Below are 27,528 nucleotides of genomic sequence, written 5' to 3'. Positions count from 1 at the left end.
GCGTGGTGCTGTGAGTAGACCGCTACTTCAGTGGAGCGAAGCCGCGAGCCATGGCCGGAGAGCGCTGACTTTTTTCCCAAAATTTGGACTGGAAAACAAACAACCTGTGAGTAGAATGGAATTTGGACTTTAAAATTTTTACCTTTGAATTCGGCACGACCGGGGGATGTGCTAAAGGGAAGTCCGCACCCCCCCTACCTACAAACGATCTAAAGCAAGGATTGGAGAACTAAGGTGGAGAGATTACTGTCTTTTTGGTGCTAGATAAAAGATATTTCCATGAATTTGACAGAAGAAGTCTTTGTGCTGGAGAGAAAGGGAGGAATTTTGGAAGTTTTTGTGTAACCCCTCCCCCCGAACCCGGGAGCGTCCTGTGTGTGTGCCGGAGGAAAAAGAATAAGGAGTTTGACAGCTGTCAAAGGAGCTGTCAAACGGGCGGTTAAAGTCAAGAACTTTGCTATTTAATAACTCTCTGAACTAAAGGTGTTACATTTGAATTGAGGTGGTTGGAAACAAAGTAGTAATAAACAACAAAGTAACGGATTGTTGGAAAAGGACTATTAAGCAATTGGAATCCCCCTGGGGGAACTAGAGACATTACAATGGCTGCAGAGGGAAAATTACTGGCAGAGATAGAAAAAATGTTTTTTCTCGTGGGAATCTTGCAAGAGCAGAGTACGGCTATGAACAAAGAACTTATGACCTTGAATTCTAAAACAAACAACTCTGCTGAATGCATAAAGGATTCGACTGATAAAAAATCTGCAGCTGAACCAGAAGAGACATCTTTGGAATTGGCGGAGAGGAAAGAAGGAGTGGAGAAAGTACAGGTGGAAAATACCAACCAGAAGCCTATATCGTCAGAAAATAAAGAAGAAGATCTTTGGATTACAAATCTGCGAAAGATGAGAAAGATGAGGAAGGAAGTCCCTGGAGTACTTGGAATACTGGAATTTAAAAGAATAAAGAAACATGATCGGGACTTCCTCTTTGAGTATGGGAGAGCAGCTGACCTTTTGCAGCAATTGCTTTTAAACATTTTGGATGGAAGAAAATTTGATGTGACTGTGACAGAACTCCTTCGAGACCTGAGGACCAACAAAAAGGATTACCAACAAAATCGGCAGAGAGAGACTGACAGAGAATTGAAGGCCTCGGATGTGAGGAATCCGGGCTAGGAACTGTTTTTGTGGACATTTGCTTGGGAAGGGATGGAAACCGGGATAGGGAGGGAGGGAGGGGAGAATAGAATTTCAAAATTTTATGATTTTTGTATTTGGCCATTGTGACCTATAATTAATATAATAAAGGGAGAAATTTGTGGAAGGGAAGTTAGGTCGACCTTAGAAAAAGGATTTAATGTTTATAAGAGAATTGGATAAATTAAATGTGGACAAGTAAAAAGAGCTAAGTTTTAAAAATAATAATAATATGTTTAAGATTATAGATAAGAACTTGCTGAACTAATTATCGGAATTGGGATGTATGAAGAGGGGGTGGGGGGAAGTAAGGGAAAGAGGGTAAAGAAAGTAAGGGTATGAAATTGTATATGTGTTGTCTTTGTCTTTTTGTGTGTGTGTGTCTTTATAAAATGTAAAAACCCAATAAAAATTTTATAAAAAAAATAATAATAGAAAAATGAATGGGTAGAACAGTTTAAGCAGCACCCACGACATAAAGGTAGACTGGTAATTTTTTTCTAGAGATATTTATACTCTTTATTTTTTCCTCATGTTGCTTTACAAAACTAATCCCCCATTTCCTCATATTGTGAAAGACATGAATATATGCAAAGCAGAGAGTGGGTGAGGCTGTAAGACAAATAAAAAAATACCCTGCTTTCATACCTTGCCTTGCTTTGGATGATGCAACAGTTCTTCAGAAAGGGAGTAACAACAATTATTTTGGCAGGATTGCCAAGAATGTGGTTGTCATGCCAGTCCCTATGTCAAGGAATTGAATTTGACCTCATCAGTTATACTGCTTTCTATCCTAAGTAGGCAAATCCAACTAATCAGATTACTCCTTATCTGTTAGCTAACATAAATGCATAAGAAAGATAAACACATAAGAAGAACAATGTTGGATTTGTACTTCCTGCTTTTCTCCCACTGTCATAGCAAAATTCTTACCAGTTTCAGAGACATCACTAATGAGAAGCTATGTACTAGAAAATGAAATCTTACAACAAAAGGCTAAGAAGGGTACTAAAAGTGGTATACAGAGTGTGGAAAAAGGGAATAAAGAATCTTCTGTTATACATACAGGGATTGGCAAGAAACTTGAGATAGACAAACAGAAGTACACCAATGGTGGGTCCAACAGTCAAGAAGGTGGTTTCTGCATGTGCTTCAGAGGGAAGTGAGGGGCAGATGGGACACATCAACCTCATCAACCTCTAGAAGGAAAACTCAGTTCCTAAACCTCCACTGCCTTATGAAATATATTTAGGAGAAGAAAAGGTTAAAGAGTAAACACTACAGAAATATGTAGTCTAAGACAGTTGGAGGGTGCCTTGTACGCCGCCTTCTGACAACTCCTGCAGCCAAGTTGATACAAAACACTGCTCTGCTTTCCTTTAGACCATTATCAGCATGACCAAGATGGGGGTCTTATTGTCTAGGCAGCACAGGACCTCCATACACACTGCCCAGGCTTGCACCCTGGGGGTCACTTTGGTGCTGCTAATGCAGCAGACGGCTTCACCCCTGGAGACACACTCCATTGCCTCTTGAGACAGATGGATGTCAGATTGTGTGCATATGTTTGCAGGGGTAGTGCTTGTGGATGGATAGTGGCAGTCAGAATTGCCCAATCCTCTTCTAAGCCAAACTAATGAAGAGAACAGGAGAATTACAAAAACTTTACATACTTGCTTCATTGAAACCATAGCAGTAGCCGGGCCGTACCAGGCCCGGGTGGGCCCTGTAGGGCGACTCTGTTTGGAAATGATACCAGAGTGCAATACTGTGGGGTTCACTTAGGTCCTATCTGCACTATACATTTAAAATAGGATGCCTTCATCTGCCCCAGATGCAAGAAAACATGTCTCTACTGCATCATACTCTACTACAGCATAGGCAGGCGCTGTAGCCGTCCAGCACTTTGACTTCACCCCTGAGGGCACACTCCTCCATTGTCACCTTAGGCAGATGGATGCCAACAAATAACACTTTAAACAGTCATGGGATGTGTAGTTGGGAAGGGCGTTGAGAGGGGGCTCTTATTTCCCTCCTAGTGCTAATTTCCAGGGTTTCTTGGGAAGTGGGATTTATTGTTAAACCACTCTGAGACTTACAGTTTCTGTGGGAATGAATTCGGGTCCCTCGAGGTCCCCCAGTCCCAACACCAGGAGCAGCTGGACACGCCCCAGCTTGGGCTGCCATGCGCGGAGCCCGTTATCTCTTCCCCTCAGGGGTCAGAGAGCAGACTCGTCACGCGGCTGTTATCCGAAAGTTAGTTTCCCCTCAGTTATGGTTTCGCTCACATTTTCCACCCGCCAATCCCGAGCGCGCTCTTGCCCGCAACCTCCAACCAGCACGCGCGCGGCAGCCTTGGAGCGTTAGCTAATACCGGGAACCGATAACGGCGGAGGCGGTTCCTCGTGTGGCTCCTCCCTCTCCGCCTTCCTCTCGGCGGAGCCTCGGAGGCGACGCTGCCGCTCACGCTCCTTGGCCGGAAAAGCGCGCCGCCGCCTCTCCCTTCCCGTCGAGTCGTTTCCTGGTCGCTTTGCTTTCCAGCTGCGGAGGGAGCTGCGGCGGCGCTTTCTCTTTCTCTGACTCCGGGCTCTCTCGGTCGTGCGATGGCGCCTCTTCCTGGCTTCCCTCGCGGGGGGCGGTTTCCATTAGCGCTGTTGCCGCTGCTGCTGCTGTTTTCCTCGCTGTCCAGAGTTCAAGGTGAGGCGGGGGGGCTTCGGTTCTTCTCTCAAATGGGAGGCGCCCCGCCTCCCTCCAGAGACGGATCATGTCCGCGGGCGAAGCAAGGCTTTCTCGGGGATGCCGCGTCCAGAGCAGGAGGGAACTAGGAGCCTGTCTGTGTTTGCCTGAAGTTAGCTCTCCTACCCACGTGTTTGTTCTTATTCTGCTCCGCCTTCTGCTGTGACAGCACTTCAGATATTTGGAAACAGCCGCCACGTCTCCCCTTAAATCTTCCGTTTTTCCAGGCCTTACTTCATAAGACCTTTAACTATACTGGATGCCTTACTCTTGACATGCTGCTGGGGCATATGAATAATGTGTTGCAATTCTGGACAAGCCCAGAGCTTCCCTGACCTTGCTGTGGGTCCTTTTTGCTTTCTTCTTCCTTTATCTTGTACTGTTTTCAAGAGTCAAAAGCAAATAACAGGGAGCCTCCTTGACTAATGATGTCAGTACTAAGATAGGCAGCCAGGCAGTGCTAGACACAGAGCCACTTAAGATCACTGCATGCAGGGGAGGGCTCTTTAAAAAGCGACAGCCTGCCTACTGGATGCAAGAGCCTGTGTCATAAATGAGCATCCATGGTATTCACAACATACCTTGATTTGAACACTGCAACATGCTCTATAAGCACATTGGACATGTGCTAGACAGGTCTGGCATTTGAATACTATGTGTTTGTTTCCTTTTGCTGTCTCTTTGAATACAATTTTTATTGCATGGACTTGAAGTAGTTGTGAGACAGCTACCTAACATTCCAAATGGCATTTGCAGTTACTAGAAAACATGTAAATTTATTTGGTGCATTATATGTCACTAAAATTTAAGGGTGTCATTATCTTGTTGCTTCCAAAACCTCCTAAGCAGGAATAGCCAAGTATGAAGCGCTGAGGGTAAATATGTTTTTTGTACATCGCCTCACTTCCAATAAGAGGATTGTGTATTAATTCTTGAAAAGCTGAAGGCCATACTTTGGCAATAATATATATATTTTAGGGTCAACCAAAAGGTCACAGGCAAGGTTTCAAATGAACTAGTATTTTGTTGGGGATTTGTCATGATTGCATCACAGGATTGGAAGAAGAAAACATAGATGTAAGAATTTGCAAAATTAATTAATGTTTTCATCTACTCAAGATCCTTAAAAAAACCCAATGCTGCAATAGTTAATTGCTTACAGCTCTAGTAAATTTGTTGTGAAGAAAATAGTTCTTAATGTATGATGAAATACGTTTCTTTCTTTCTTAAAGCATTTCAGCTAGCTACTGCCTTTTTGAAAAGCATGTAATTCTTTGGCAACCTGACACTAGACTCACAAGCAGTGTGTGCAATGGGATATTAAACATGCTTCAGTGGATAGTCCCCTTCATCTTTCAGGATTTTGGCCCAGTACAGTAAGCCTGCAGTCCTATCCTCACTTACCTTCAAGCAAGCCCCACTGAAGTCAGTAGGGCTTACTTCCAGGTAGCTATGGTTATGATTGCTCTGTAAATCTTTCTGTTGCCAGTCTTGTTCCAACAATGCTCTGTAAATGAAATCCAGGAATCTATTAGGACATGGCTCTCATTAGATCCCATTAGAGGAAAATTTCTTTATGAATCATCCAGTGTTCAATGCTACAATGAACCTTCACTTCGCTCCCATAGCTTCTAAGCTTCCTATCAATTTTTATTTCCAGGTGATTGCACCCATCTAAATGTACCTAATGCTAGCCTAAGGAGTGGGGATCCAAAAGACAGTTATCTGGTTGGGACTGTTTTGCAGTACCGTTGCATTCCAGGTTATGAGCCTATTTCTGGAGCGACTCTTTCTCTTACGTGTCTTGCCACTTCAAGATGGTCAACAGAAAATCCAAAGTTTTGTCAAGGTGAGTTTCACTTACTTTGCAGAATATGTAAAACTATCGAACAGCCACCTTAGATCAGAGCAGTGGATTAGAGGAGATCCAGACACTTCAAAAAGTTAGGAAATAATACAGAAGGGTTTTCTATTGTAGTATGTTGAGGGATTAAATTGGGAAACTAGAATATTCTAAGTATTACTCCTCCCAGTGGTGGACTTAGGTGGTGGATGCCATTGGGACTGTAGTCACAGCGGTGCTTCTAAGAAACAAGAACAGAGAAATAGCATCCTGGGAGGAACCCCAAAGTTTGCAGAAGTACCAAATAACAACTTTTAAGAAACCAAATAGGCAAAAATAGCCTGGTGAAGATGGAACATGAATAATAATAATAATAATAATAATAATAATAATAATAATAAATTTTATTTATACCCTGCCCTCCCCAGCCAGAGCTGAGCTCAGAGCAGCTAGCACCAATAAAATCACAGTAAAAACATAATAGGGGGGAAAGAGGGGGGGGGGAGAAAAAAAAATTAAAATACAGATTAAAATGCAATTTAAAATGCAGCCTCATTTTAAAGTAGCTGATAAGGTGGTTATCAGGTGGTTGGCTAACAGCCGGGGGCGGGAACTGAATGGAGAGGATGAATTTGTTTGGTGGAGAAAGGGCCTGACTGGCTGCCTACCAACCTTCTCTTGGAAGGTGATGGAATATCACAGCATTTTGTTGTAGCTGGTCCTATTTGTTCTTTCTAATGCTGCTTCTTTCTAGTCCTTTGCACTGTTGGCCATTATTTATTTTGATTCCAAAGTTCCATACACAGAAAAGTATTTCCTTGTGTTTAAACTGAACCTGTGTTATGTTAGGCATGATGTGTCCTTCCTAGTTCTAGATGTAATGGTAGGCTCCTGTTCTCTATTCACTGCCACATTCTGCATTCAAATGCATTTTTCTTGCATATCTCTGAAGTATTCCCTTTTAAATTTAACAATGATTACCACATAGATGAGGGTTCTGCTTCAAGCAATCCAAATATATAAAAGATGAGATTGACCCCAAAAAGGCTTAAAACTGGCCTTGAGATGTCAACATGTTTGATATACTGTTCTGATTGTTAAGCCATATTAAATAACTTTTACTAGCTATAACATCTTATTTTCCAAAGCTTTGTTCATGTGACTAATTCTGTTCAAATTTATAAGGTTGCTCAATTAACATACAATTAACCAGTAGGAATTTATTGCTCCTTGTTATGTTCTGAACTACCTCTTACTCTCCAGTACCTCATATCTGTTGCTCATTTCCTTCTCTATCTGATCTCTATCTTGCCCACCTAACACACCTTAATTGGATTTTTGAGGAGGCTGTGTCATGTATTTATAGTATACGACTGTGACATAAAGCTCAGAAAGACCAGTGTGGTGATGCAGTGCTGCGAAATTCCACCAGGGTGGTGTAGCTTGTAGGGCGCTGGCTGCAGGTGCAGCTTGCCTGAGGGAGGGGGAGTCAGCACTTTGGGAGGGAAAAGGAAAGGCAGTGGAGAGTTGGTGTTCTTTGTGTTTTGCTGGATAGGAGCATAACTCCTTAGCTGTGTGAGAGGGATCTGTTCTGAGGATCATATCTGTAGCCAGGGAAGGAAGTCTCTGAGCTTAGTTTGAAAGATAGTGATAAGTGCCTTTTTTAGGAGTATACAGACAAGAGAAAAACTGGGAAACTGAATAGGGGACAGGAGAAAGAGTTTTTAGGGAACACTCTACTTGGGTTTTAGTGATGTATGGAAGTGAGAGCTGGACCATAAAGAAGGCTGATCACCGAAGAATTGATGCTTTTGAATTATGGTGCTGGAGGAGACTCTTGAGAGTCCCATGGACTGCAAGAAGAACAAACCGATCCATTCTTAAGGAATTCAGCCCTGAGTACTCACTGGAAGGACAGATCCTGAAGCTGAGGCTCCAATACTTTGGCCACCTCATGAGAAGAGAAGACTCCCTGGAAAAGACCCTGATGTTGGGAAAGATGGAGGGCACAAGGAGAAGGGGACGACAGAGGACGAGATGGTTGGATAGTGTCTTCGAAGCTACAAACATGAGTCTGACCAAACTGCGGGAGGCAGTGGAAGACAGAAGTGCCTGGCGTGCTCTTGTCCATGGGGTCACGAAGAGTCGGACACGACTAAACGACTAAACAACAACAACTACTTGGGTCTCCATTCAGTAAGAAGCCTCAGGAATGTGATTTATAAAAGGTTGGGAAACCATGTCGAAGAACCCAAGTATTAAGACCTAAGCTGTAACATCTGTACAATTAAGTTTAAGGAACTGAAGTGAAATAACTGAAAAGAAGCTGTGTGTTTGCCACCTTGTATGGAAGCCTATAACATCCACTAAATTTAATATAAATATAAATAGTCTGTTTCTTGAAAGATTTCTATCTCCTTACACATCCTTTGTTTTACCAGTTTTGTTCTGTAAAATAAAACCTTTTTTCCTATTTAATTTCTCCAAGTCTCCAAGAACCAGAGTTTTCCTCATAAAAGCAAAAAATTAACCAGTAGTTAATAGTTGGTTCACCTCATTTTCACAGCCCAAAGCTGTGAGAGACATCGGCAGCAACGGCCAGACCTGTGGAATTCCTGGCCTATGAAGGACTTATATCTGGCTGCTTTAGCACCCATTTCCAGGCCAGGAAATTCAGCAGCAGAGTGGTTGTCAGAACATCTGAGAATGGGGGTTAAACCTGTATAGCTCTTGGCCCTGTCCTAGTGAGTCTTCTCTGTTTTATTGTATTTCTATATTAAATATATAGTAAGCTGCCTTGGACAATAATTAGCTGTAAATAAATAGTGAATAGAAATTGTATTAGGCAGCTGCTATAGCAACCTCTTTCCTAAGACATTTAAACTATACCTGAAGGTTGAACTAGCTTCTTTAGCTGGATGCTTTAGCTGAGATTCCTGCATTGCAGGAGGTTTGACTAGATGACCCTTGGAGTCCCTTCCAACTCTACAATTCTGTGATTCTTACAATATCATGATGGTGAGAGGTGTCAGCAGTGACAGCTGTTTTCCTGAAACGGGTGGGAAGGATCTTGTGTATTTAGCATTTTGGAGGTCCTCAACCTAAAATAATGACTGGATGCTGCCCCAGTCTGATTTTTTCCCCACCATGGCTGGAGATGTAAAATTTCTGAAAAGTTGATGGAATGTGGGAGGGACTGACATTCTAGGCATGAGGTGGACCAACTGGAAAATATGCACAATATTTTCTTATTGGATCTGACTTCATTATTTTAAGAATATAAGTGCACAGTAGCCTAGCAGGCACACAAAACTACTGTACTTAAAAGTACTGTACTTAACTGCCCTGTCATATTCATATGAAGGCTGGTAGATCAATTTAATTTATTTGAACAAAATACCTTAGTTTTAACCAGTTGAGATAAACACAAGGGTATGGAAGCAGTATTACAACTGTGTAGTCAAAAAAAGAGAATTTTTAATTATCTCAGTTGTCTTCTTTTTTGATACTAGACAGTGTTTGCACTAACAAAACCTAGAACATCTATTTGCCAGAGGTGACAAAAGGATAAGTGTACAATAAGGGAAGAAATGATCTTTCAGCTGCTTTCAACTCATGACTGAGAAAAGAAACAACCCTAATGCCACTACCGATCCTCAGGAGGGGGTGGAGTTGCGGGCTCACGACCCCTCCCACACTCCCGCGGGGCTGAGGTCAGCCTCGCGGGATTACAGGGTTTCCCCAGTCACCCCCCACGTTCCGGCGAGGCTGGGGTCAGCCTCGCACGATTCAGGAATTCCCCAGTCACACCCCCGCGCGCCAGCCAATCGGCTGGCGGCAGGGGCGGGCCTCCTAGAGGCCACATAAGGTCGGGGCAGCCACCGGCTCGCCCCTTTTCTCCCTGGCAGCGAGCGCGAATTCCCACCCACCCGGATAAAGGCCGGATGCACCCAACAGATGACCTTATTATGAAAAACCAATAAAACTGGATACCTGTTAGAGAAGATAGTATTTTCAAGAGCGTTTCCAGACTGTCTCTATTTTGCAGGTGGGATCCAATCTAATACCCACAAATTCAGACAGCACAGTGTATTTGGTGCCTTTGTGCAGTAAACCTGCTGCTTTTAAAAAATAGGCTTCTTGCAGTAAAGTGCGTGACAGGAAAATGCACTGAAGATTGTGGTATAACAGTTTTTTGACACAATGTTGTATAACCTCTCTACACACAAAAAAAGCATGAATGCTCTAACAGGTCATCTGGAAATGACCATGGTTCCTGTAGTGTTGGTGGCATCCATCTGTCTCAAGAAATGTGAGCAGCACCCAAATGACCTCCTAGGGATGCAAGCTTGGGTGGTGTGTAAGGATGTGCTGGGGAGCCCAGACTGCAAGACTTTGGGCCTCTTTTTTTGTAAAATCTTTTTATTAAATTTTCCATACCCCCCCCCCCAATTACATTATAACATATATCATAATTCACCAATCCCAAATTATCTCTCCCCTCCCCCGACTTCTCCCAACCTCCTTTTTCTAGTTTATTTTCAATATCAAATCCTGCTTATTTCCTTTCCATTCATTTTTTTTAATATTTAATCTTATAATTTATATAAATTTTGTTATTTGTAAATGTTTACTCAAAACCTGCTAATGAATCCAATTATTTGCATTGTTTCTGTAGATAAACCGAAAATGGTTCCCAATCTTTTTTAGAGGATTTTTTTGTCCTTATTTCTTAGTCTTTTCAGTTTTCCAATTTCGGCATATTCTGTAAGTCTTTCTTGCCATTCTTCTTTCGTTGGTATTTTATCGCTTTTCCATCTTTGTGCCAATAACATCCTTGCCGCAGTTGTAGCATACATAAAAAGTCTGTTTCCCCTTTGGCAAATCTTGACCTAGCAAAAAGGCTTCTGGGATTTTAACAAAAGTTACTTTCAACATTTTTTTCATTTCATTATATATCATTTCCCAATAATTTTTAACTATTTTACAGTTCCACCATAAATGATAAAATGTGCCTGATAAAATGTGCCTTCCTTCTCTTTACACTTCCAACACTTATTGGAGCTTGATCTATACATTTTTTGCCATTTTCATTGGAGTAATATACCAACGGTAAATCATTTTCATGTAATACTATAATATACAGTCAATAAATTTCAAATTTACTCTCCATAATTTCTCCCAGTCCTCTAATTGTATCTTGTGCCCACTTAATCATTGTGGATTTCACCTCCTAATCTTTGGTCTCCCATTCTAATAAAATACTATACATCTTTTTTTAATAGTTTAAAATTTTCATCTACAATTTCTTTCTGGAATCTAGATATTGTATAACAAAAACCTTTCTTGTTATCTTCTTTAAATATCTCATTTAATTTTTGATATTGCAACCAATCTTGAACATGTTCTCTTATTTCATCAAAATCTTTAAGTTTCAATTTTCCTTCTTTCTCCTCTAAGAACTCTCTATATGTAGGCCAGACTTTTTCTTCTATTTATTTTTTGACGATTATTATTTCTATTGGCCCACTTTTGGCCTCGTTAATGTGGTCCAAAGGAAAGTGGAGCAATTTGTTTGGCACCAGCTTGGCTGCAGGAGGCTTACAATGCACCATCCAACCGTCTTAGGGACTCTGCTCTATATACGGTTTACTCCTTAGACATTTCTTATCCTGAAGATATCCTGCAGTGCAGCGGAGGTTTAGGATCAGAGCTTTCCTTCTCCTAGATGGGCTACCTTCCAAGGTTGAGGAGCCCCATCTGTCCCTAATCTGTCTATAGGATACCCTTTTTAAAAAAATGAATGAATGAATCAAGGTTGCATGTGCTAATGTCTGTTCTGATTTTTCTTTTAGGAAGGCTATGTCCTGCTATTACTCTTGAGAATGGCAGAATAATAAAAGCAACAGACTTGCGATTAGGTGATGAAATAACTCTAGGCTGTAATGAGGGGTGAGTTTTAAGTCAACGTTTGTAACACCTTGCTTTGTTTAAAACTCCTGGGAGGGGTTGGTGACAGACACATATTAACTGCTACCATATTAAGCATTACTGTACTCTTAAAAATCTGCTCTATCTTATAATTAGAATCATGGGTGTCCACAGAGAGGGTAAGGTGGGGAGTAAATGCTCCAAATAAATTAATAAAGAGGGAACAGATCTACTGTTTCTGGTTGATTCTACTACCTAAGCAGTGGCAAATTGTATTCAGATTTTTCATTTTGTTTCCAGGCAGCCCTCTGTTTATGCACATTCAATATGGGAGCAACTGTGTATATGCACATTGCACCGAACCTGGAAGTGACCTGCAAAAACATCATAAAGATGTCACTGAAACATCATGGGGTGGAGCGGGGTATTAGCAGGTTTTTTCCAATGGGTTTTAATTATACATGATTTAACCAGCATGCACAGTGCTTTGGAACGTAACCCCGTTTAAACAGGGCTGCCCGTAATTCTCATTTGGCAGAACCACTGTCTTTCTATGGTTGGACGGCATCTGAATATCTTTCCAATCACTACTGAAATCCTCAATTCTTTCCCTGTTTCCATTTGCTCCTTGCAGCCCTTAAGTGATTGCACTGCTGCCACAAGCCACTTCACAGCTCACTTCAGAGAAAAACAATATGCCAGAATAGCACCATTACCATTAGACAACAACAACAACAACAATAATTTATTATTAGACTACACTTCAGCGTTGTCATATATTACTTTAACTTCTCCCTTTCTCCAGCAAAATAGCAAAATGGATATAAGAATATGTTGCAGGGCTTGTTTAACCCACACTTTCACAGTCACAGTCCACCCCTTGCAATATGGTAAAATAATGATGGGTTTTATAGATAGTGGTGTTGGTATTGTGATTTTTTTTTTTATGGTAATCAAGGGTGGGGACTCGCATAGTTTTAATGAAATAATACATGTTTAAAAGATAATGAATTCCTGCCTTTACTGCTCCCCTTTGTTTTTAAGGTGACATTCCATCATAGCACAGTGCAAAACCCTCATTAGATACCTGAATAGTATTTCAAGTAGTTCATATTGACCCGAGGAAGTGCACTATATTGAAATTAGAAAGCCCAGGCTCTCTTATGAAAGCACTACAGCCTGTCATCCAAGCTATCAAGGTTTTTATGTTGATATGACTTTATCTGACCACTCTTTTTTAAAAAAGAAATAATTCTGTATTGTGAAGTGAAGTGAATTGCTAGGTTGTTTCAACTTAGACTGACAGCAACCAGAGACAAGACTTTTCACTTGCAGTACCCCATCTATGGAATCCTCTCTTCAGGAAACTTCTCCTGACCATATTTTTGTAACATTTCAGCAACAACAGAGACTTTTTAAGCAGGTTTCATTGAATATTACTTGAACAGATTTTAATACTACTGCTGTTAATATTTGTACTGCTGTGTTGTTTCTTTTTGCTTTTGAACTGGTGGTGGTTGGTTCCATTATTTTCTTTTTGTGTCAACTAGCAGAATTGTGACACTGTAGGGGAGAGTATAGTCTAAATAAGGTATATGTACTGGCTAAGATATATCCTCTATCTGCACACCTACACCCTTTGCACTAAAATATAAGGTTTCTCTTTCCCTTTAGGTACAGAATAATAGGCCAAAAGACTCTTCGATGTTCCCTTATAGACAGCAAAGTTGTTTGGAATAGAGATCTTCCATTGTGCCAACGTAAGATGATTTGTTAATTCTAGCTTATTAAGGTTATTCTCAATGTGATATAGTGTGGCTCTGTTTATTGCAAGTGTCCTCAACCGATATGTAAAACTCAGGATACTTTCTGATCATGTTCCAGATACTCACCATAATTGTTGTTTCCAACCAGCTGGCTGTATTTGTAACTTTCCCCAGAGCAGGAAATTTGTGCAATGAAATAACATATGTTAGTTGACAAAATCACATGTTACTGGGAATTCATGAAATTGGTATTAGAGGAGAGAGGAGTTAGATGCATAAGATATTAGAGCAGGGAACCTCTTCCATTCCTTGCAAATGGGTATGTTTCATCAAGAACCCTACACAGCCTGTTCATTAAACAACTTTTCAACGTTCCTAGAAACAGAAAGGATTTGTCCCTCTCAATCTAGTATTTAAGTTTTAGTGGAAGTAATGGAAGCAACTTTGCTTCATCATTATTCAGAGAGGATCTGAGGGAATAAAGCAGTGTATATAGAACATCCACACATTGGTGAAAGGGGTTAGTTTGAGGACCTCCAGAAGATCCTCTTCTCTGTGGTGATCTTGTATAGGGAGGTAGAGAACCATCCCTGGAGGAAAAGTGGGATAAAAATATAATAATAAGCAGATTAAAGAAGTAAAAAATTATTGGACTTCAACATATTCCATTTTTTTTACCTATTTGTCTTGGGCTCACCTTTTTGCTTGGGTGTTTAAAATCATCCGTGAGGAGTCTGAATTTGCGTCATTCACTGGTTGCCCCATATCATTTTTGGGGACCTATCTTCTTCTGGAGTTAGTATTCCACATGTGTGTGGATTGAGGAGAAATTATGTACCTTGATTACTGGAAGCCTCCTGAAACATCATTAAACTTTTCAGCTGAAACAGTTCCTTCTTGGCAACTTTGCATAGCTTTCAAGTGGCTTTGCTGGGTAGGAATGTTCCCTCCTCCTTCCAGTGGTTTTCAGGGGTTCAGGCTTTGTTATTTCTCTGTGTTCAGCTGTGAAGGCAGCCTTGTCTCCATTGACATACACGGGGAGAAATAAAGGCTGTACCCCTGGTAATAGTGAGGAAGCTGAGGATAGTGGAATCACTACACAAGGAGCCACAAGGACCATCCTGGGGAGCGGGGGTTCCCGCTCAACTGTTTTCAGAGGACAGCTTTTATTCCCTGGTTTTACTGCCTCCATAAATTTCCATGAAGAAAATAAAGCCCACTGTAAAAATAAAAGCTGGGAGGAAGTTTTCTCCATCAAGGAACCTTGGGGCAACAGAGTTCTTGGTTGTGGGTTGGGTTTTTGTGTGTGTGTGTGTGTGTGTGTGTGTGTACTATTTATCCCCCCCCAACAGCTTTCTTGATAACTCTTTTTTCTATAGCAGTCCCTATAGCCAGTGTGGTGTAGTGGTTAAGAGCGGTAGTCTCGTAATCTGGGGAACCGGGTTCGCGTCTCCGCTCCTCCACATGCAGCTGCTGGGTGACCTTGGGCCAGTCACACTTCTTTGAAGTCTCTCAGCCCCACTCACCTCACAGAGTGTTTGTTGTGGGGGAGGAAGGGAAAGGAGATTGTTAGCCGCTTTGAGACTCCTGAAGGGGAGTGAAAGGCGGGATATCAAATCCAAACTCTTCTTCTTCTTCTTCTTCTTCTCTGAAGTTGGCATGGGGGCTTTGGTAGCTTCCCCTGTGTATATTTAGGGGCAACCTGCTTCACAGAAGACCCAGTTTGCTTTGGAGGAGGTGGAAATATCTTCACAACAGCCCACTGTTTCAATGTTTGGGTGTCATCCAAAATGGATGTATATGCCTATAATAAGGATCAAATGATTACTTTATAAAATGAAACATCTTTTCAGTGAAAATAAATTTAGTCCAAATACCCCCCTAACAGGGATGCTCTTGCAATTGTAGTCTAACTGAACTGTTAATGTTGCTTCTGCTTCCCAGGAATCCCCTGTTTCCCCCCTCCTGACATTGCGAATGGCGTACACACTGGCAAAGGTTTCCATGAGTTTGACCATGGCACAGCAATAACGTATACCTGTAACCCTACTTTCTCCCTTATTGGAAGCCCAACCATTATATGTTCAACTGCTGCAGATGGTATAAATGGAGAGTGGCGTCCAGCTGCACCTGAATGTAAAGGTGATGGAAATTTATGCTTAGTAGCTTCCTTGTGATACGTTAATGTAAATAAAGTTATTGCTAGAATGAACTATATTTGTAAGCTCCTGCTGCTATTCAGCCTCTGAGGTTTTCAGTGGGATTGAGATGCAGTATGAGATGTGCAATAGCATTGCCCCCTCAATGGGTAGCTTGTTTTAACCTGAGTTATTTTGAGGGAAGCTTATGGCCTGATCCAGTCAAGGATAGCCACTATTAAGTCACATTGAAAACAAAGAAACTTAGATTTAGTTGTGAGTAATTTATTCCATTGAGGGACGCGGGTGGCACTGTGGGTTAAGCCACAGAGTCTAGGGCTTGCCGATCAGAAGGTCGGCGGTTCGAATCCCCGCGACGGGGTGAGCTCCCGTTGCTCGGTCCCTGCTCCTGCCTACCTAGCAGTTTGAAAGCACGTCAAAGTGCAAGTAGATAAATAGGTACCGCTCTGGCGGGAAGATAAACGGCGTTTCCGTGCGCTGCTCTGGTTCACCAGAAGTGGCTTAGTCATGCTGGCCACATGACCCGGAAGCTGTATGCCGGTTCCCTCGGCCAATAAAGCGAGATGAGCGCCGCAACCCCAGAGTCAGTCACGACTGAACCTAATGGTCAGGGGTCCCTTTACCTTTACCTAATTTATTCCATTAGTTTCATTTGGACTTAAGCATTACTACCTTTAGCAGGAATGGGTTGTTGTGCTCAGAGTGCAATGAATAATCAAAATAATATAAATTTCCTGCAATACATGGAGGGAAGAGTATTAAGTAGTAATTGCTATTCTTTCCTGGGTTTTCTTCCTTTCTTTTTTTTGGCTGTCCACATTCCATGGGCTTTTTGTGTGTTACAGTGGTGCCTCGCAAGACGAAATTAATCCGTTCCGTGAGGCTCTTCGTATAGTGGTTTTTCCGTCTTGCGAAGCAAGCCCATTGACAGCTTAGTGGATTAGTGCTATTAGCGGTTTAGCGGCTTTTAGCGGATCAGCTGATAAGCGGCTTAGCGGCTTAGGGAAAGGGGGGGGAAAGGGGGGGAAACCCGCAGGAACTCGCAAGACATTTCGTCTTGCGAAGCAAGCCCATAGGGAAATTCGTTTTGCGAAGCGCCTCCAAAACGGAAAACCCTTTCATCTAGCGGGTTTTCCGTCTTGCGAGGCGTTCGTCTTGCGGGGCACCACTGTATCTATACTAAACAAAAATGCTTTGAGAAGAAATCAGTAATCACTAAAATACGTAATCACCTAATGTTACTTCTTAGTATAGAGGCATAACACTATATGCTGCATTTCAGCTTCATAGAAAATGACTTGCATATGTGAGTTGCTTTTTTAAGAACAATACTCAGTAGGTAGAAATTGTCAAGTATACCTTGGTTAAAACACTTCAGCAGATGGTCTGTGAGCCAATCAATGATGTAGTCACATTGCTGAAACTAAGCAGATTTGGGTCAGATCTGGTCAGTTCAGTGCCCAGATGGAAGGAAGGCAGGTTATAAATGTACTAAACAAATAAACACACCCTTTAACAACCAAATCTGAGGTACTGTGTAACCTGGTCCAAAGTTACAGAGGGCTTTAAATAGTTCTTAGCAATTTCTAGAAAGCCGTCCTTGAAGTGTGACCCAGACTATTTTATGGGATTATAATAGTATAATTGCAGGGACAGTGTTACTGTTTTTAGAGGTTCGTCTTTTGAGTCTAATCTGATTTTATCACTTTAATAGTTTCTGTCTTTGAAGCAGTTTATAGACCTGTCAAATAAATAATGTAATATAATGAAGATTATATATTTTTATTCAATCAGTTACAGTGGAACCTCTACTTACGGGCATAATCCGTTCCGGAGGTCTGTCCACTGGTCAAAACGGTACGCTAGAAGAAGCGTATTGTGCGCATGCGCATTTGGCGGTAGCACGCTTCAGCGCATGCGCAGACGGCAGCAGCCACTTCTGTGCACACGTAGGTGGCAGAAGCCACTTCCATGCATGCGCGAATCGCGCAAATCCGGTGTGTACTTCCGGGTTTGCCGCGGATGCAATTTGGAATGTCTATGAGACGAAAGGTATGTAAGTCAAGGTTCCACTGTAGTTGTTTAAATCCACAATAAGTGGACTCCTCTTTTGTGTCCACTTTCAATTTGGAATATGCAGATTCTGTTAAAAAAAAACACATTTTGCCCAATTTCGTTGGTTCTTGGTGGTTTGCAAGTATAAAGTCCCTGCTGCTTCTTTGGTGGAGACATTGGCCTGGTTTGCATAGAAGCCACTGTTTAACAAGTCATAAGTAAAGTGTGAATTATCTCACAGATAATAATGCAAACCATTGCTTATTTTTCCAGTTTGCTTTCTTTTCCAGTCTCTCTTCCATTGTGTCTTTGCAGTTTGGTGAGTGTCTGAGATGGGGTGGCCAAACAAACCACAGTTAAGAAAAGGGTGCTGCACCCACATGTAATGCCAATCCACAGTTAAAACAAACTGGAGTTTAAACACAAACAACTTCAGACTGTGGTTTGCTGGCAGTAAATGAACCATAGTTAAATCATTGTGCATGGTTTAATAACCCATAGGTTAATTAACAAGTATCTTTTAAAATGCTGCTCATCTCTTTTCAGTTGTCAGCTGCCGTAGACCCTCTATTAAGAATGGAGGATTGACAACTACATTTCGACCAACATATGAATATAATAATATTATAATGTATTTTTGTGAACGTGGATACACTCTGGTGGGCAGCGACAATAGTAAATGTGGGGCTGACAACGTATGGCATCCTCCTCCTCCAAAATGTCTCAAGGGTAAGTATCACAAGGGCTCCTTGGGTGGAAAAGCGGGGTATTGTGTTGCACTTTAATGCAGAACATCCATATTTCTTTGCCTCCTCTCTTTTCTTGCAGGTATTTTCACTACTGTTGTTCCAGGTCATGGAAATACAACTTCTAGCACAGGTGAATTAGAAAAAATGGGACTTCAATCTCTCAATTTTCAGTTTGTTTGTTTTTTATCTTGGGTCAACTGCTTCAGCTGCAAAGTGAAGTAAGCCATCCCGCATGATCAAATCAGGAGTTCAAAAATTTCCAAAGCATTTATATTTTATGTTTTAATTGAACAATATTTAATTATTAAAATCTTTGTAAGTGGTTTACCAAAAATATACATTAACTGGGGCTGTGCCCTTGTGTTGCTCGCCAGCCCCGTGTGCCTACCTTTCAGACACTCCCTATCTCCCGCATGCTCCCAGCTCCTTACATTCTGCAGTGGCATCTGGTGAGGCAGTATGAGTGGGGCTTTGTTGCTTTCCTGACTTCTCAGGTCACAGCCACTTGTCAAGATTGGGTAGAGTGAGGCACAGGTGTCTGGTGGACCTCTTTGGAGCTTGTTTCTCCAGTAAGCAGCAACCAGCCCATGGTATTGAGAAGTAGCTTTCCCCTTTCACTACCTACTCCACATGCTTGGGTGACCAACTCACTCACTGTGCTGCCTTGGGCTGCCTGCCACCAATGGGCAGAAGGTCAAAAGCCAGAAGCATTTTCTCTCCTTCACCCTCCCCACCTTAGCCCAGAGAAGAAAGCCTGTAGTTTTGAAATGCAGGTTTCCTTCTCTCCAGAGTGGCAGCAATGTGGACCTAGCAGCGGCAACTTCCTTTTTTTTATTATAAATATTTATTAAAGTTTTTAAATATCAATGCACAAATAATAAACAGTCTTACTTCTGTCACAAACATAATTTCATCACTTCTTTGGACTCCCTCACGTCTCCCGCTCCCATTTACATCGTTAAAAGTTTTTTCCAGACAAATTATCAACTTGTTTACAATCTCATGTCCACTCATTCAAATATAATCTAGCACTTCTTCCAAAAAGTTTTATATTTTCTTTAATCTCACTTATCATCAAATTTAAATCTAATTTAGTGGTGGCCAATTTTTTATAATCTAGCATCCTTCTTAACATTCAACCAAATTACAATGTTTTTGTAGATACATCTTGAATTTCTTCCAGTCTTCCTCCATCTTCTCTTCTCCCAGATCACGGATTCTGCCAGTCATCTCGGCCAGTTGCATATAGTCCATCAGCTGCATCTGCCACTCTTCCAGTGTGGGTAGATCTTGAGTTTTCCAGTTTTTTGCGATGAGTATCCTTGCTGCCGTTGTTGCATACATAAAGAATGTTCGGTCCTTCTTTAACACCTTCTGGTCAACAATACCCAGAAGGAAGGCCTCTGGTTTCTTAGTGAAGGTATATTTAAATACCTTTTTCAGCTCATTATATATCATTTCCCAGAAGACCTTCACCCTAGGGCATGTCCACCAGAGGTGAAAGAATGTTCCTTCATTTTCTCTACATTTCCAACATTTATTATCAGATGAATGGTACATTTTGGCGAGTTTAACTGGGGTCATGTACCATCTATATATCATTTTCATTACATTTTCCTTCAGAGCATTACATGCGGTGAAGTTCAGCCCAGTGGTCCACAACCTTTCCCAGTCCTCAAACATAATGTTATGCCCAATGTCCTGTGCCCACTTTATCATAGCTGATTTAACCATTTTGTCTTGTGTATTCCATTCTAACAGCAAGTTATACATTCTAGATAATACCTTAGTCTTTGGTTCTAACAATTCTGTTTCTAACTTCGATTTCTCCACCTGGAACCCTAACTTTTTGTCATTTTTAAAAACTTCTTTAATCTGAGCGTAATGTAACCAGTCTCGCACCTTATCCTTCATTTTCTCCAAACTCTGCAATTTCCAATTGTCTCCATCTTTTTCTAATATTTCCCAATATTTTGGCCATTTGGCCTCCATATTGGGTCTTTTTCGGGCAGCAGCGGCAACTTCCTGGGCAGCTTGCTTGCTTTGCTCACTCCACCAGCCTGTTCAGACATTTCTTTCTGCCCACTGCTAGCGATGAGGGTAGTAATGGTCACGTGCTCCGCTTGCTTGAGGCTTTCCTCATCCTGTTTAAACTTGACTGCTCATGTGCACTTGGTCACCAGCCCAACAATGTACAAGTACAAATAAAGTGGTATAGAGAAGGTACAGATAAAATCAGATGTTATAAACAAATTGGCCTATGAAAAATTCAAAATACAAATAAGATCAGCAGTTTAAAAATATGCATGTTAACTTTCTAAAGCTTATTCCACAGACATATCACGAGAAAAAGCTGTTTGTGTGAATCTCATTAATGGCATGCCACACAGAATTTTCTGACTATTAATTTTGAAAGAAGGCATAAATGCATTAGTAGTCAGCACCTGAGAGTGAAAGTGAAAACTTGAAACTGGTAAACAATTCCTTTTTACTCTCATGGAATTATATTTATTATAGAAATTAGGTACTGCTCCTCAAGATAAATTTATAGGTCTGTTTGTGTGTTTGGTCATAGTGTCTTGAGCTCAATGTGCATAGATGCAGAGGGAGATAGAAATGCCTATACAATTTAAATCATTGCTCCACCTATGTGGTTTGGTGTGCTCTGAGTAGCAACAGCTTTTCAAAGGCTTTTTTGGAGTAAATACTTTTCTCAGTCCTGATACACAGTGTCCTTTAGTTGGGAGGCTATGATGGGCCTTAAAAACAGACAAAACTGAAGGTTTTGATGCTGTAGGTTCTCAGTAATATGTAGGCTGCCTAGTAGACATTAAAGTTAAAAGCTTGCAGACAGAAATTTGATTTTAAAATAATAAAATTGAGAATGAGTATATGGCAGGTCCTCTACAATATCGAGTTGTTGGTCTCCAGATGATGTTGGACTCATAAGTCATATCTTTTATCATGCTACTGCTGATAGAAGTTGAAGGGCCGCATTTTCCACATTCTTGCTGTAAACTAGCAGTGTAAAACCTCCAGCCCAGGGGCCTAATTGTGCCTGCTAGGCCTCTCCATTGGGTTACAAGACGCTGTTGGCCAAGCCACACTCTCCTGCCCTACACTTCACATCATATATGATGTGAAGGGTGGGGCAAGTAAAGATGCAGCTGGGCCAAAAAAAGGGTTTGTAGCTTTGGAGGTTAGCATGCTTCAGGACAAGCTTCCGCTGTTGGGCAACTGCATAGCATCGCTTGTGGCTTTTTGCAAGCCCTGAGAATCAGTTGATCAGCGGTCCTTGCAGAGAGCAGCGTCCATTGCTTTAAAGCCCAAATGATTAGCAAGTTCGACTACCTTTCACACTTGGCCTTTGAGGGGGATAAGGATCTGGCCCACTGATTGGATCCAGTTTCCCACATCTGATGTAAACGAATCCTTGTGAACTGTGCTGGCTTCATTGGTGGTGGTAGCAATCTGGAAATTTCTCCCTTTCATTCCACCCCTCCTTTTTCATGTCAGTGGCTGCTGCCTGGGATGCTTGCTTGCTCCACTCCTCTTACTCCGCTGGACTGCTCAAATGTTTCTCTCCTTCATTCTTTCACCCCCCCACCCACACACTGCTAGTAGTGGTTGCAACAGCAACAGTTGCTTCCTTTGCTTACTTAAAATCTGATGTTAAAAACAAGCCAGCTTTTAAAAAAATCAAATTATGAAGTAGCATCAGCAGTTTTAAAATATATATACATTTTAATTTCCTAAAGCTGATTCCAAAGACTGAGACCAATGAGGAGCTGGTGTCCTGAGACCATATGGCACCCCATATGGATTTTCTGACTCCTGATTTTGAAAGGGCATAAATGGAGAGCTGTCAGTACTTGAATGTTGATATCAGTCTCTTTACACAGCTGGTCCAGGAACGGGGGGAGGAGGAGGAGCAGGAGGAGGAGGTAACACCCTGGACCCTGGAATTGGTAAACGTTTCCTTTTCACTGTTATTGGTGGGTACATTTTAAAAAGTGGGGAGTGAACAAGAATTGTGGTTTGTGGCATTCCTTCTGAAAAGACTGCATGTTCAGAATTTAGCAAGCTATTTCCCTTAATCAGTGCATTCCATTTCCCTTGTCCTGTCCCATGTTATGTTTTTCTTTTCCAGCAGTCACTCTATTCAACAGCTACTTGGCTCCCTCAGTTCTCATTAATCTATTTTGAAGGGTTTCCTCTTTAGGTTTTGTTTCTCCAAGCATGCCAATATCTCTGTTGTTTCTCAGTGGATGTTCTGACTGCAGTTACAGTCCACACTCAATAATCTGAGTTTGCTTTTAAGAGTGATTAAGGCAAACAGGGTGGTAGAAGTTCAGTGATAGTGCTAGGCAAAACTGAAATGAAAAAAATGTCATTGGGAAAGCTAATGTACAGGAAATTGTGAGAATATGTCTTGTGGAAGAAGTGGAAACATTTGTTCTATTTTATCATTAAATGTAAATTTTATAAAGAGAACAATTGTTCCTTAGGCATTTAATGCTTCTTAGGAGCTCAGATGTCTTCTGACTGCTTAGTCAAATGTAATCCCACTCCCAAGTTCACTACTTCTTAAAAATGCTGAATTTTCCTTTGGACAGCTTCAACAGCAGACAATCACTCAGGATTTTTTTGGGGTAAATGCTTTGAGTTTTTTCTTCCGTTTAGTTCTTTGTGGGGCCTTTTGCTGGTTTGCATGCTAGAAGGTCCCTTAGGAATGCCTAGCTTTATGTGAATTGTGTGATTTATGGAATGTTTTTTCTGTGCATCAAGGCATTTCTTTTATTGTGTAGGAAATTCTGGCAAAGCTTTCCAGTTTCCTTTGCTTTTCTTTAAAATTTTCTGTACTGCTTTTCATGAATTCCAAAGCCAGTGTTTTATAAACTCCCTCTTTTGCATAGGATCTACATACAGTCCAGAGACAAAGCCGCCCAAAGATGACACAGGTAAAACTGAAAGGTGGTGGTGGTAGTGACAGCAAATTAATCAGCTTGTTTTTAGATTAGCTATTGCGCTTCTATTGCAGGGTGTGGCAGCTTTTCTAACACAAGAAATTCTGAGCTGAGAATGGGAACATTCCATTTGAGAAGGCAAGGTGACGTAGGGGAGGATTTCTAGTCTTGTGAATTATTCCAGGAATGTTTCTTACTCAGTCCTTACTAATCAGCTTGTTAGGCGGTGGCAGAATGAGGAAGGAAGGATTCTGTGTGTTAGACTCCAGTGACACATCTCTGTATAATCTCTGTGGCCTTGGTGTCTCTTCCTTGTAGTTCTGAAGGTGAGGGGAAAGCTCATATTTGCTGCTTAGTATCTGGAGACACTGTTTGGCAAACAAGTACCCATAAGAACATAGGAAGTTGCCTTCTACACAGACAGTTGGTCCATCTAGCTCAGTAATGTCAACACTGCCTGGTAGTTCTCCAGGTTTTCAGACACAGGACATTCTGAGCTCTGCCTAGAGATGCTGGGCATCAAACCTAGAACCTTCTGCATGCAGAACAGGTGTACTACCATTTAACTGTGGCCCTTGCCCTTTAGATTTCTCTCCTTAGTATAAAATGGAAGGGATTAAGCTGGTAAAAATAGTTTGTTTTCTGAAACTTGAGTATTTCTCTTGAGGCTTGCATACCATAAAGTTCAACTTGCATATAATCCTCAACTGAATATATCACCATGGTTGGCTTGTTGTCCCATGAATTCCCAGTGCAGTTCTGGAATTAGGTTTGACTTTGATTAAATCCATTATAATTGTTCTCTTCAGTTCTGTAACTCACTGTAGCTAGGCATGATGATGGCTGCACTCCAAAAGCCCAAGCAATGTGTTTCCTAGGTTTTGTGTGCTGTCCTGGTACAAGTGATTCATGGGCTGTGCCAGTGGGCTTCTTCTCATTATCAAGAAGAGGATTTCTGAGAAGGCTGTAGCATATAAAAAACCCCTGAAATAAGAGAATGTTGTCTTTTAGACAAATGTTGACAAACAATAACAATGGTGTTTCAACAAGCCCTGTGCTTGTTAAAGCAGAGGCAGTCTCAAATGTGATTTTGGACAAGCCCAGGGACTTAAATACCTATGCCAAGGCCCTCTGACTGAGAATTTATGCCATCCAATATATGCCCAGCCATAAGGCTTTCTAAAATGGTCATTAGGTCAATGGGCAGGGCATACCTTCAGTTTAGTTTTTGCCTCAGGGTATGAGGGTGAGAAAGCTGACAGTTGCACCAAAGCCATGGTCTCCCAATAGAATGGTGAGATGAAACGGGTGGTGAAGATGCTCACCCCAAAATTTTCTCATTGTGGAACCAGGGTGACTCCTTGGTAGTCTGGGGAACTTTGGGCTGTGGAACAAGGTTGATGAAGACTAGAGCACAAGTGGTGGAATTCTTGCTCCAAAGCTAACCAAACACTGCTTAATGGTTGCAGTCACAGAGTCCAGAGAGAAGCATTGGAAGTGTGTTTTGGGGCTTCCTGGCACGTGTGGTATAGGGTGCCACAGGAACCTATTTCATCCATAATGCTATTCAGTATCTATATGAAGCTGCTGGGAGTGGTCATTAGGGGTTGGAGCAGGCAAGGTGCCAGCACTATAATCATGACGCTCACCTCTGTTTCTCTATAACATCTGAATCAGTACCTTTATGCAGTAGTGGGATGGGTGGAGGATAATAAACATATGTTGAAACCTGGCAAGATTCAGTACTGTGAGTGAGTTGTTCCTTTGTCTGAGAAACTGATCAGTTGCCTGCCCTTGATGGGGTAGCATTCCCCCTGAAGGAGCAGGTATGTAATCTGCAGATGCTTCTGGATCCAGCTTGGTCACTGAGGGCCAGGTAGCTTCAGTGGCTAGAAGTGCTTTTTATCAGCTGTACTCGGTATGGCAGTTATGACTATTTGTGGCCCTGGTGAGCTTGACCACAGTAATTCAGGCAGTGGTGAATTGAAATTGGATTATTGCAATGCACTCTATATGGGTCTTCCCTTCTGCTTGATACGGGAACTACAGTTAGTTCAAAGTGCTGCAGCATGGTTGCTGACAGAAGTGAGACTCTCATCTCTGCTGCCCTTATATGCCTACTCAACCTCTTTAATCTGCGGAACTGGCACTGTTACAGGTGCCACATAATATTCATTCCACACCTGTAAGAAATATGTTAACATGACAACACCTATACTTTGGAACTCCCTGCCTAAGGACATCAGTCGCTATACACCTTTTGGGATCTGCTTAAAACATTTTTGTTTAGGCAAGATTAATTTGGCATGTTACCTATTTTTAACTGCCTTTTATTGATAATTTTAATGTTGTTGTTTTTTGGTAAACCACTTAAAGGTTTTATTACCACCAAAATAGTATATAATAGTATATATATGTTGTATATAATTTTATGTATATAACTACATACCTGTCTTGTGACCTAAACTGGTAGTCTCCTCCCCTGCACTGGTCTGCCACCTAGGACTTTTAAGTGAGAACCCCATTTCTTGGTTTTCAGCTGGATCAATTGGATTTCTTATTAATTATAATTATTTATCAGCTAGATAAATGCTTCTAATTAATAATTAGAACATTCAGTCTTCCATTGTCTACTGGAGCAGATTATCTTCAGTTATTAGTTGAACTTTTAATAATACTTTAATGTACTATATTTTATTCAGAGTGTGTGACAGATGCAAATGCGGTGAGAGAGAGCTAGAATCTGTCACCCTCAAATAACATCAAACTTTCTTTTTCTTCCATTTTAGCACCTAACCGCTCCCCAGGAGTTATTATTGGTAAGTAATTACAGAATGAGGTGCAATCCCTCATTGATTTGCCACTGTTCATTCTCCAAAGCCTGGAGTTCAGCAACCATTGTACTTTATTGCCTGGTGGAAATGTGTGTTCCATCCTTTTTTTCCCTCCAGTTTGTGGCTTAAATGTTGAAGACTCCTACTTGAGTAAAAATTTTGATTCTTTTGCGAAAATTCTTAGGGTGCAGACAAATATACTTTCTTCCAGGTTCTAGTGTGTATTTATTTATTTTATTTATTTATTTCCTCCACTACCCTTGCTTCTGTAATGAACATAGCTGGCTCCAAATCCAGCACAGATTTCCTCCATGTTGTGGTTTTCAATGTTCCAGCTTCTGGGCGTGGTTGGTGCTTTAAAAAATTTTCAAGAGAAAAGGTGTTTTGAGCTGGACACATTGCTTGGGTTGAGGAGTTGCTCTCTGATTGCCATTAGGGCCATTCAGTTGCACAGCTAACATCTGCTAGGAACAGGAAGAACTTGTTTCTAAAACCTATCTCTGAGGAAGACTGCATATCTGCCCAAAAAAGGGTGAGTGCAGATGTACAGTGGACTTGCTGCTCAAGGTATGTAGGCGTCTAGAGACTTGCTGTGTCCTGTAACACTTGAACTCATCCACATGAGTGGCTTCAATGTCCGTTGAACATTACAAGGTAGCAACTTGTCTGGTGACTTGTTCATACTATTTCATGGACTAATTACAGTTGTTTAAATCTTACATAGTTTAATAAGCCACATATTTCTAGGATTCCTGGCTTCACTACGAAGTCTGATATTGGATTCAGAGTACAAATAGTGAAAACAAATGGAAGTGGTCAAACACTGAAAGCACAGCTTTTTATGTTAGTTCTTCATGTGCAAAACAAACTGACAGGTTTTTCTCATTGATTTTAATAGTTTGTCTATCTTTTGTTAAGCCTGCAGTAGGATTTGGGTCCTGATTGGGGGTTGTTGTCTCAAACCTATTTTGAAGTTACTGATGTGATTACATTTCAGCCATTATTTAGAACTGGGGCAGTTTTTTCTTCAACGGAAAAAAACTATTACTTAGCCTTGTTAATCATTACTACAGTATATCACTGGATTTCTTCTTCTCTTCAAGGATCTGTGGTAGCTGTTTTATTGGGGATTTGTCTTATTGCTGCAGGTTGGAAATACAGATCTTGCTTTATAAAGGGGTGAGTCAGCTCAGGAGAAGCCATATCTAATTCTTTGTAGCTTCGTTTGTGGCAGTGTGAGCTAATATATGCTTCTTGGCTTCACTTTGCCTTCTATTCACTTACACTTT

At 41.3% G+C, this 27,528-nt stretch overlaps 1 protein-coding gene and 1 long non-coding RNA gene across 10 annotated transcripts in view; both read left to right on the top strand.

The window, feature by feature from the left end:
• Nucleotides 1–27,528, top strand: part of LOC309343430 (membrane cofactor protein-like) — a 54,643-nt gene that overhangs the window by 22,913 nt on the left and 4,202 nt on the right. For 2 of the 9 annotated variants that reach the window (XM_081864960.1, XM_081864958.1), the window contains 11 exons: nucleotides 5,596–5,784; nucleotides 11,634–11,730; nucleotides 13,384–13,469; nucleotides 15,420–15,617; nucleotides 18,236–18,418; nucleotides 18,518–18,568; nucleotides 22,341–22,406; nucleotides 23,055–23,090; nucleotides 23,355–23,399; nucleotides 26,195–26,224; nucleotides 27,343–27,418. In XM_081864960.1, coding sequence (XP_081721086.1) covers nucleotides 5,596–5,784; nucleotides 11,634–11,730; nucleotides 13,384–13,469; nucleotides 15,420–15,617; nucleotides 18,236–18,418; nucleotides 18,518–18,568; nucleotides 22,341–22,406; nucleotides 23,055–23,090; nucleotides 23,355–23,399; nucleotides 26,195–26,224; nucleotides 27,343–27,418 — 1,057 coding nt within the window. The remainder of the gene's footprint in view (nucleotides 1–5,595; nucleotides 5,785–11,633; nucleotides 11,731–13,383; nucleotides 13,470–15,419; nucleotides 15,618–18,235; nucleotides 18,419–18,517; nucleotides 18,569–22,340; nucleotides 22,407–23,054; nucleotides 23,091–23,354; nucleotides 23,400–26,194; nucleotides 26,225–27,342; nucleotides 27,419–27,528) is intronic. The other 7 variants (XM_081864961.1, XM_081864959.1, XM_081864963.1 and 4 more) reach the window with 7 other exon arrangements.
• LOC309343493 lies at nucleotides 8,425–9,397 on the top strand. Its single transcript, XR_014157309.1, has 2 exons — nucleotides 8,425–8,522; nucleotides 9,291–9,397. It is a non-coding gene; the product is annotated as an uncharacterized lncRNA (long non-coding RNA).

Source organism: Podarcis erhardii, assembly GCF_964252035.2.
Source record: "Podarcis erhardii genome assembly, chromosome: 6".
NCBI classification, from domain to species: Eukaryota; Metazoa; Chordata; class Lepidosauria; order Squamata; family Lacertidae; genus Podarcis; species Podarcis erhardii.
Note: the sequence above shows the minus strand (reverse complement) of the source record. Positions and strands in the feature narration are given on the sequence as shown.